Source organism: Prorops nasuta, unplaced genomic scaffold, assembly GCF_024137725.1.
Source record: "Prorops nasuta isolate Cenicafe-Biocafe unplaced genomic scaffold, Cenicafe_Pnas_1.2 PNAS00001, whole genome shotgun sequence".
Taxonomy (NCBI): domain Eukaryota; kingdom Metazoa; phylum Arthropoda; class Insecta; order Hymenoptera; family Bethylidae; genus Prorops; species Prorops nasuta.
In genome coordinates, this window is record NW_027116798.1 from 18895182 (window position 1) to 18907182 (window position 12001).

General features: G+C 34.3%; 1 protein-coding gene across 1 annotated transcript in view; it reads right to left on the reverse strand.

Annotated features, from left to right (window-relative positions):
• LOC136773839 (arylsulfatase B-like) overlaps window positions 1-12001 on the reverse strand; it is a 316178-nt gene that overhangs the window by 211058 nt on the left and 93119 nt on the right. The window contains exon 3 of the mRNA XM_066727754.1: window positions 6832-7044. Coding sequence (XP_066583851.1) covers window positions 6832-7044 — 213 coding nt within the window. The remainder of the gene's footprint in view (window positions 1-6831; window positions 7045-12001) is intronic.

The window sequence follows — 12001 nt, forward strand, 5'->3', positions numbered from 1 at the left end:
AGTAGAATGCACGACTCAAAATTTTTATTATCTGACTCGAAATCTCTATCAGAACCTGAGTTTTCTACATCAAGTATTATTATGTACTCATCATCCTCATCAAAATTTAAATTTTCATTCTAGGTTGATTCTGATTTGTCATTTTTAGATATTTTTGCTGCTTTCCGATTGGGCATACTTACAATATTTAAGAATTCATATTTTCAGTGAATAATATGTTACTATCCGTAAACAGAATAATGAAAAGAAGTAGTTATTTATTTTACTGGATTTTTGAGGTCGAATTTCTGCTCTCAAAAACAATTACGTGCCACCGAACCAGGTTCGAATTCGAACAAAGCAAATCTTTTTGTAGCAAATACAGGAAAAACTTGGGCTGCAATAAATTCTCCTACACAAAATTTGCAAAAAAATTCAAATTTCGATAAATATTAAGGTAAATGCAAAAACTTAGAATGGTTCCATAGAAAATCGCAATGCAAGGAGGGATTGTTACACTGAAAAAATTGTTTCGTTGCAGATAAAAATATTTTAAAACTTCTGCAATGCTTCTAAATTGAAAAGATGGAAAAACTGACTGTAAGTGCTAATATCGAACCGCGTTCCCAAACATTGTTGCAAAACCGAGAAAAAAGAAGCTTTTTTTTATCTTTTGAAATTTTGTTATTAAAAAACAGTATGTTGAAAGAAAAAATGTATAAGGATAAAATGTTTCCAAAATTAGCTAAGGAATAGATGACAATTTTTTCGGAAGCGTTTTGAGCTATTTTTCGATTTTTAAAAAATTTTGCTTTTTAATTGCTAAAAAAATTCTGTCAAAACTATTTTTAAAAAAATTGGATGAATTCTTTGAAAGATTTTAAGAACTTTTTCCCTCTTCACACTTTGCTGATAAGTTGTAGTTTTCGAGTAAAAAATTCATGAAAGTATTGGCAACAATTTTGCGATTTGGATGCCATTTTTAAAATACTAAAGCTTAAAATGAGTTTTTCAAGTATGTATTTTTAAACTTCAGACATTTATTCCAGCGGTTAAAAAGGTCCCAAGTCAATTGCTAAGGGCCGGTTCCACCAATCTCTTTAACCGAGGTTTAACTCATTAATCTCTGATTAAACTAAATGATGCGTTCCACGACTTTTTGAACTTTGGTTAAACTTAGATTATCCTCGGTTAAACTTAAACGCCCAAATTTGGTCGGTTAGAAATGATAAACTCGGATCAGCTCGGTTTAACCAATAAGAGCGGTTTAACTTGGATAAATAAAAACGCGCCAAAACGAAATTATTCGTGTCAGCCATAAAGGATGCAAAACCTTTTGCTTCATTCTGCTCTCATATTCGGTTTTTGGAGTGACATTTGTGCTGATTGTGTTTGTGATTGTTTAAAAAAAAACATTTATTTCATAAAGAATGGAAGCAGCAGTGTTAGATTTTTTGTTTTCATCATCAGAAGACGAGGAATTTATTAGCGTCTTGAGTCGATGCCCAAGAACAATTAAAAGGCGCTTTGCACATTTTGAGGAGCTTGATGAAACAGCATTTAAGACTCGTTTAAGACTGTCAAAACAATTTGTTTCTAAAATTTTGGAAGAAATACAGCATGAGCTTTCTCATAAAACTGATAAGTAAATATCTAAATAATGAACATAAAAAATATCACATATATTATGCTATCATATTCCCATGATTAATGTATTTTATAATATTTCCTATTATAGAAACAATGCTATATCTCCAATGAATCAGCTTCTGTTGACATTAAGGTTCTATGCAACAGGCTTTTATTTATTAACAGCAGGAGACCTGGCAGGTGTCAGTAAAACAAGCTCTCACAAAATTGTTCATAGGGTAACAAATGCTATTGCTGCATTGCGTCCTATATATGTAAAATTTCCTACACAAGCAGATGAAATTAAAAGAGAGCAATTGAAATTTTTTGATATTGCTCGATTTCCTAGAGTTGTTGGCTGTACTGATTGCACCCATGTTAAAATACAATCATACGGTAAGAAATATTTCATAGAGTATTTAAGATTATTTATCAAATAAATTTTGTAAAGGTAATTAAATGAGTTTATTTTAGGTGGTGATAATGCTGAATACTTTAGAAATAGAAAAGGCTATTTCTCTATCAATGTTCAAGCAATCTGTAATGCAAATCTGGAGCTAACTGATGTTGTTGCTCGATGGCAAGGGTCAGTACATGATTCCAAAATTTTCAACAACTCCAGAATACGTGCTTTATTCGAAAGTGGAACATTTGTAAATGGCTTACTTTTGGGTGATGGAGAATATTCGCTTCGGCCATATTTAATGACTCCTTTACAGAATCCAGTAACTCGTGCAGAAATTACATATAATAAGGCACACATTAAAACACGTAACACAATTGAACGTGTCTTTGGTATTTGGAAAAGAAGGTTTCCAATATTGTCATTAGGGTCTCGTTTCCAATCAGTTGAAACAACTCTTAATATCATCGTCGCAACTGCTGTACTCCATAATATTGCACGTATAAACGGAGAAACTTTACCACCTGATGATCCATCTTAACATTGCCTGCTCCTTGGGAAAATCTTTTGCAAGAAGGACAAATTTCTGTCACAGTTGAGCAAACTCTTAGGAATAATGTACAACAAGTATTAATAAATGATTATTTTCATAGGTAATATACATATATAGATAATATTAATATTGGCCAAAAGTAAAAAATATTATTTTCATTATTATGAACGTTCATTTCAATGTTCCAGTTTGTCTACGTGCTAGCATAAGCACATATTATTGATGGATACCACTACATAAGAGCCTGATAATTCTTTTCAACTAACTGCCAAGGTTGTGTAAATATATTAATATTTATTGTAAAATAATATAATTTTATTAAAAATAAAAACATGCGTTGTAAATATGACTTATATTCAAGATACTAAGTAAAATATTTCCAATAAATTTGTTTATAATTAAAAATTGCAAAATATATCTTTTATTAACCCATTTTACAACAAACTTATTGACATGCAGTAATAAATTGTAGTTTCATTTCATATAACAAGAAATTTAATTTTTAAAATTTGAAATATTTAAAAGTATAATTTAAACAGTATAAAATATATAGAGATTAGCGAGACGAAGGGACTATACGTTCTCATTTAATTGTTTTTTTAATAATTATTTTGTAAATCCTCCTTTTCTATTTGCTTTTTTAATAGTTCTATTTCTAATTCTGTTTTTGTTTTAATTGATTCCTTTAATGCCTCCGCCACTTCTAATTTCACCTGAGCTAATTCAAAATAAACAGCATTTCTACTAGTTAAATTTGGTTTTCTCTTTTTCACATTTCTTTGTAAAGGTGTTGTTTCAGCAGGCCGTTTATTACTTTCTGGGCAGGAAGCTTCATTATTGCTCTCATATAAAGCGGTATTTATATCTTCAAAAGTTAAATTTTCTTCTAACATCTATAATAAAATATTCAAAAGAATATATCACATATAAAATACATTTAATTCAGATAATACCTCAACTTCATAATCCAATATTTCACTAGGATCATCTGGGTCGTTTACATCAACTTCTCTACTGCATTGTGGTATATTATTGAAACCAATAATATATAGTAAATATAAAAAAAATAACTTCAGATTTACCATCAGTTTCTTTTCGATTAACTTTTACATACCTTCACCATTGTCACTATCAAATCTGTTTGTTAGACCTTCAACAGATGGTTGAATTATAGCTTTGACTTTATCAAAGATAGGATCATCAATTATATTAGATGTTCCTCCTCCTGTTGAAATAACGTATGCTAAATATTATTGCAATAAAATTATTTCCTAACAGAATAGTGACTCACCAGTTTGGAAAACTTATAATCGAACATTTGCAAAATGTTTCCTGTTCTTTTTTTTTAACTTGTCCCAACAGTTTTTTAATATTTGTAATACTCGATGACCATGGTCTGTGCTACTATTAAAGTCCTCTGCAATTTTTCTCCAACAAATTTCTTTCTGTTTTCCTGTTACATTGTCTGTTTTCTTATTTTCAATGATATGTTTTTCTATTTCAATTAACTCTATCAATTTTAATTTTTCTGAGTTTGAAAAGTTTTGAGGTCTTTTATTATTCTTACTTTCCATTTTTTCTATTCCTATTATGTGTGAAGAGAAATGCATTAATTTACAATTTAATAAGCAAAAATATACTTTATATACCTACAATTTATATACCACTTGATTCACAGATTCTGTAGCAGCTTTGTTTAAAGCTTCTTCAAGAGTACGGAGAAGATTTTGTAGAAATTCCTTTTAAACTATTTTAAAGTGGCGGGTGACATTTAATATTTAAATTGACAAGATACTTCATACCTAAGGGAATTGACCAATCAGATTCGAGATTGTAATATTTTTAGACGTTTCCTCATACAGAGTATAGGTTTAAGTAAACCTACGTCAAAAGTAAGTGGTGGAACGCCATCTCAGTTAAACTGAGTTTAAGCTCGGCGTTTAAATTAATCGATGATTTGATAAACTTGGTTTAAGTTGTTTTTGGTGGAACCGGCCCTAAAGGAAGCGTTTTTGAAAACTCGATTTAAAAAAAGTGGAGATACAATCATGCTTGTTTTCTGTTTAAACGACGGTTTATCATAATTAACAATATTATATAAAAAATACTATTTTACAATGGGAAAGGGCAACTTTTAAACTTTTAAATAATGTATCTCTCAGTTTTTTCTAACGCCTAGAACATTAATTTTAAGTTCTAAAATACCGGTGTTCCGAAAATGGCGTTTTCAGCTTAAAGATGTTAAAACATTTATTTATGTTGTGATGCTGCTGTCTATACCGAAGGGCATAATAGAAGGGGAGGGGGGAGTGACCCCTTATCGATCGCGTTCGCGTCGCAATAGGCAACTTCCTATAAGACCCGGGCGCCTTCGATGTACTATTAATAGAAAACCGAATATTTATTTTAACAGAGAGGGCTCTAACCCTTGTACGCGAATTTAGGGGTGGAGGTGCTAATAATAATAATTCTCCAATTACGGTTCAACTCTCTTTATTCTAACTCTCGTAAGATGATAATACAATATTCTATATAATACGAATTAATTACGCTAACGTGAAGTGTCTCATGTGGACGCGGCCTAAGCTGTATGAACGCGGTTGAAGTCCCGATGACGTAATAGCTACCCTCGCGCTCGAGCAACTAGTCGGCGTTTGCGCCAGGATCCACCGAGTCAAGCAGTACTCCGCGCGCCATCGGTGGATTCCTGAGCCAACTACTACGCGACGTCACGCGGATGAGTCCCTACTCTCACGCGTGCGCGTTACTCGACGGTTATTCGCACTAAATTCCCGCGTACTCGATCCCAACAACGACCTGGATTGTTTGGGTTCGGTATGTAAGGTCGCGAGTCCTCACGAAAATGTACATCCGTGGCCTTGAACCGACTCAAGGGAACGATCTCGTTAACCGTCAAACCTGTTACTAAATTATGTAATTGCGTAAGGCTTTTTTCGATTCGCATCTAACACATAAAATATGATTTGTCCGAACGGTCCGACGGAATGACCACTGCGCTAAGTTGCCCGCTTACCCTTGACAGGTGAGTAAGGCCAGCGGTTCCCAATAAAACCGATTGGTTCTGCAAGCCCTTAAGCCCTAGCACGCTACGGAACGTCACAGGACATTTCCTCAAAACGAATATTTACCCTTAGTTCTGCTCTATGGTAGCTTCTCTTCTTTATCTCTGTCTCTCTTTCGTTTTCCCTCGGCTAACCTTCTCTGCACTCCCTTAGAGCAGTATTTCCTGCTGTCCGGTATGGGATCGCGGCCAAGCGGCGGTCGCTGCATTTTAACACTTCACAACTTCCTGGTAGCAGCGGCTATTGTCTTGGTCGCGGATTTACTATCGGTGGCGGGAATAATTCCGGACGATTTGTCACTGTTGACATCTAAAACTACGTGTGTCGGGGCAGCTCGCGGAAGCAGGTAAGGCCCTGCGCCTATCCCGCCGCTGCCCCGCTACACCCATCATCCGATACTAGGGAGCTGACAAGTTATGGATCCTAAATCAATAACTCATCGGTTGATAACTTCCTAGTTCGCACACGACCCGCCTATCTAACGCTTGAGATTAGCAAAGCGCTAGATGGCAGCTATTGTAACGCTGCGGGAACGCAACGTTACAATGTGTAGTAATTCAATATATTTCCCCGAGTGTACACAGAGGCTGTATACTTGGAATAATCTCGCACAATGACATTGTCAATTAATATTTAGAAAGTTTTAACAGAGTTGGAAATTTTATATAATATCGTGAAATCACCATTTTAACTAAAATATTCCGCTTTAAATAGAAAAGATCATCTCTGATGATCAAGACCCCTAAATAAATATGTAAAATCTCTTTAAATATATTAAGTATTAACTGATAGTTTCAGTAAAATTATAAAAAAGTGTTACACTCAGAGTTGGAAATGTTTACGTAACTGTCGAAATGTCACAGTTTTTGCTTAAATATTACAATTCGACTTGCAATAAATTACATTTGACAATCGAAATCTGCAACCAAATTTATACCATTCTGGTCTAAGTTTAATCTACTAGAGGAAAATATAAATTGATATTCAGAAAGGCTCCTAAAGTGCAAGCAAAAAATCTTTTCTTACTCGTGCGTTTTTGCTAAAGATTATAGCGTAGATAATTTTTTTTTCTCGTCGCAACTGGGGCAGCTGCCAAATAGTGTGGATAGCTTCAATCTCATACATCGAGGCTGTTCAACCGTTAAAGCTTAATAACCGTGTTAATGTAAGTTAATAGAGCTTACACTTTCAGCTGCTGTATGATCAAAGTAATCGTGGTGACCAGTCCAAAAGCCGATGTGACTTTGGAATCCTCGATATGTTGGTGTGTATTCTTTTCTGTAGAAACCTAAATGCCATTTTCCAACTATATGAGTGCTGTAACCAAGATCTCGAAGATATTCGGGCAGCAATTTTTCATGAAGTGGTAAACCTCTTGGTTCCGCACCTTTTAAAACCTTTAAAAATGCATTTCTTTTATTTATTGATGCCTAAATAAATACAAATTATATATTCATTTTTATTAGCCGCACTATTTTAAATTCACGAAAAAACGATTTTTGACATTTCGTGTGAAGCAAAGAAAGGCAATCAAGAGACGGTAGTATCTCGACGGCAAGCACGGTAAGGGTTCAAGCATCCTCCTTTTTCTAGTGACAAAATGGCGTCTTAAATATTTGGAGGGCAAGAGGGTCCAATTTAAATATGATATGAATATAGGTGTTTGCGAACAAATCTTATGACTAATTTAATCAACACGTATGTTTACGGTTTAAATTATAGGATAATGTAAAAAAGAAAGTATCTGCCTCTATCTGTCATAATGTATCCATTCTTTTACGATTATATCAACTGTATACCTTGTTCAACGAGAGAACGCCGGCAAATTGAAAGAAAACTCGTCCAGTTTAGTCAGACTCCGCCCATAATTACGCAAGCAGCATGCTAAATGTACTCTTTTAGAAACTCAAGATCACAAATCGATTAGGTGCCTCGCGCTGCAAAGCAAACGTCTTTACGAATATTGAATTTTTACTCATTTTTATAATCATGTATATTTTTAAACAAAATTCTTTCATTTGTTTTGCTCATTGTTTTCAAACCGTTTCTATAATTCCTTATCTCTCAGAAAAATGAATCTTTATTAAAATCTTGTAACTATATAAATGTAATGGAAAATTATTTTAAATTCTCAATTTCTTGAAGCATTGATGTAATAATTTAATAATTTAATAATTTAAATGTATTGTTTAGTGCTTTTTCTTAATATTTAATCATGGTGAGAATAAACACAATAAAACGTTACTGGAAAACGCAATATCTATTGATGGACTAAGAACCACTAGTTTCTCCCACCACCTACACTACCGTTCAAAAGTTTAAGACCACTTGAGAAATTTGGCTGAAAAACAGTTGCTTCTTTAAACGCGCATAGCGTGATAATGAAGAAAGATAAAAGAAAATTCGAAGCACCATTGGAAAGGTGATGAAATTCTCCATACGATGGAATTAGATTCAATTCCTAGAAGCTTATAATTACAGAAATGCAATTAAATAAAAATGCTGCTAAATTAAAACATTTTAATTTTTCGTTATGTCAATTCAACCTGTTGCAGCACTTGTAATAATTATGTTAACTATGTGAAACTTTGGTGACATAAAGCTCAAAGTTTGAGCTTTAATTTGAGCCATCAAACGTAACGATATTCATCGTATTTCCTTATTTTCATAACGTTTTTCTGAGTAATGCCGAGAAAAATTTTTGGCCGAAAAACAACTGCCCAAGCATTTAAGACAATTTCAGATCGAAGAATCCATCGGAATTAACTACTTATTCTACTTACTCCATATTACACTTTTATTCAATTACAACAAAGCACTATTCAATTTTAAATTAAATCAACAAATGTAGATTATTAATTACTGTGCGAAACAATGTCCCAAGAGGCTCCGAACCTGTGGTCAGAAGGGAAGGTCCTATTCTAGAATAAAATATTCAAAGCCAAGATAAGAGGTAAAAGGAGTTTTTATTTAAATAAATAAAATGTACAAACTTTTACAATATATTTACAAAAGAACCGCTAGACTAAAATGATCGACTTCCTACGGAATTTGTCGTCGTCAAATTCTAGAGAATTTCGGTAAACGAAGATTCACAAGAACCCCAGAGACGATAATTCCCCAGAAAGGAACGCGGACTTTTAAACTCCCGGACTGGACAATTTTCCCTAGGGTATTCCCTAGTAAAATCTCCAGCCACGGGAGGAAGCGGAGTTGGAGAAGTGGTTTTAGGGAAGGGGAAGTCCCCTTACCCTTCAGCCTCCTTCTCCAAGAGCTATGGTGGCTCCGAGCCACCCCAACCCCTAGGGTGATTCTACCCCTCCCCCTACCCGACTCTGTCGAGAGCCCTGGATTTTAGGGTCGGAACACTGGGTCCGAAGCAGTCCTCGGAGGCAGTGTAAAGGGGAAGGAGAGGGTTTAACTTCTCCCGGGAAGTCTCCGGAGAAATCTCCCTTAGGAGGGAGGAAAATGCCGCAGAGGGGAAGTCCCCTCTTGGTAGGTAGTGGGTGGTGAGTGATACTTACCAAAGTATGGTACTCAATGAGTTCGCCGGTGGAGGCGCTGCCGAGGAGGCGTCAAAAGTGGGCCGTGGAGGCGAGAAAAGCTGCTTCTGTTGCTGCGGTTGCTGCTGATTGGGCAGGCTGTCGAGCAAGGCTGAGGTACGATGGGTCCTTATCAAGGACCCATCTATATAATTCCGCGGCAAGAAACTTGCCAGCGAGAGAGCTGCTCGTGGCGCTGGCCACCTAGTGGTCAGGCGCGCAAGCTGTGCCGCGGCCGCGACGCGCCAGGGTCTGTAGACGCGCAAGCGCACCGCAATGCGAGATAGAGAGAGACAGGTGGAGCGGCTACACGCTGTTGGTCTAGCCGTCCCCTGTGAACGCAATAGAGATAGGGAGATATAGCAAAAATGTGGAATCTACTTCTCAGCATTGTTGCTCCTCCCGATCTCGAACAATTACCCAAATCTATTTTAGTAACTCGAAGATTAACAATTATCATATTTCTTTTAATTGAATAAAAGTTCAATATGGAATAAGTAGAAAAAGTCGTTAATACCGACGGATTCTTCGATCTGAAATTGTCTTAAATGCTTGGGCAGTTGTTTTTCGGCCAAAAATTTTTCTCGGCATTACTCAGAAAAACGTTATGAAAATAAGGAAATACGATGAATATCGTTACGTTTGATGGCTCAAATTAAAGCTCAAACTTTGAGCTTTATGTCACCAAAGTTTCACATAGTTAACATAATTATTACAAGTGCTGCAACAGGTTGAATTGACATAACGAAAAATTAAAATGTTTTAATTTAGCAGCATTTTTATTTAATTGCAATTCTGTAATTATAAGCTTCTAGGAATTGAATCTAATTCCATCGTATGGAGAATTTCATCACCTTTCCAATGGTGCTTCGAATTTTCTTTTATCTTTCTTCATTATCACGCTATGCGCGTTTAAAGAAGCAACTGTTTTTCAGCCAAATTTCTCAAGTGGTCTTAAACTTTTGAACGGTAGTGTATATGCTCTCGGGAAAGCTTGGCGTTTTCTCTATAAATACAACAGTGATCGCATATTTCCACCCAGAGTAACTCTTCACCCACAAAACCGGCGTATCCGTGTGAAGTGACAACGTTTGTCCCATTACACGGATACGGCGGCTTGTATGTGTGAATAGTTACTCAGGGTGGAAATATGTGATCATTGGAATGCAGTACAAGATGCAGTTCAATGTTATTAACCCATTAACACCAGGAGAAGTAAAATTTTTTCGCCTATTTTATACTAAATTTTCGACTAAAAAAATAAGAATATTGTACCCCCCAAAAAAACACTTTCGTGTAGAAAAAACGGCAAGTAATTTAGTCCTTTCTCTCCACAAAAATTAAAATCCCAATAAAATACCATCAAAAAGAAATTTAAACAAAATAAATCTCAAACAAAAATACCGGCAACACAAAGAATTGAAATCACTTAAATTCGACAAGTAATTATTTGATCCCAAACAAAAATACCGACAACACAAGGGTTTGAAATCACTTATAAATACGACAAGTAATCAAGCGGTAACATAAAGCGCTGAGGTCGCCTAATTTAGGCAACTAAAAAATGTGAATAAATAATTAATTATTATATCATTTTTGTATACATACTACTTGCCAGGAGGGGCCAAATAGTGTTATGTATGTTTAAATCTTCGTTACAGTTGTATATTGAAATATCTACTACTCTACACTTTTTGGCCCGTCCCGGCAAGTAGTATGTATACAAAAATCATATAATAATTAATTATATATTCACATTTTTTAGTTGCCTAAATTATGCGACCTCAGTGCTTTATGTTACCGCTTGATTCCTTGTCGAATTTATAAGTGATTTCAATTCCTTGTGTTACCGGTATTTTTGTTTGAGATTTATTTTGTTAAAATTTTTTTTTATTGCATTTTATTGGGATTTTAATTTTTGTGGAGAGAAAGGACCAAATTACTTGCCGTTTTTTTTACACAAAAGTGATTTTTGGGGAGATCTCAGAGCTTTTTGTAATATTTGACAAAAGTACATCTTAAGAATTTCTTTATGCAAATAATACAAAATGTAGTGAAACTCTTAAAAGAAGAATGTGTATTCTAATAATTAAATTTTATTGGACGAGAATATAAATTGAAATATATAAATAATTATATTGCTAACAATAATCAATTTTATTTAACAATATTAAAAAAGGAAAAGTACAACATTTTAAATAATACATTGAAAAATTATAACTAAACACAATGAAAAATTACATATCAACTCGTTATAAATAGTTTTGATGAAGAAAGATACAATAATTTTCTAAACAAAAAATATGTATTACGAGATTTTATTTGAAATTGCGCGAGATACTCAGTGAGAAAATAATTTAATAATGATAGAAACTCATTGTGAAAATCATATAATTTTTAAATAGTTTACTCACTAGCTATATTGCAGCTGAAGGCGCTATAAGTGCAGCCAGTGTTAAGTAAAATGTCGTTTTAAATGCAGCCGTGGCGCTAGTATTATTGAACATGTTATTACGAGGAAGATGTTCTTGCTCATAATAACAACTTTCCATATTTATAAAAGCAGCTCTTAAAGATAGGAATGACATAATATTGAATGAATTAAATTTCTTCAAAGAATATTATACCAAAGCACAAACTATTTCCAAATCACCATGTACAGCACAGCCCAAAACTGTCCAACAATGGTATTATGTCAGTCAAAAGAATGGGCCAAAAACTAGGAAAAGGGAAGGTAAAGCTTTGTAATCATATTAGATATGAAAATTATATATTGAAAACAATAATAAATATTTTACTGTTTAGGTGTTCA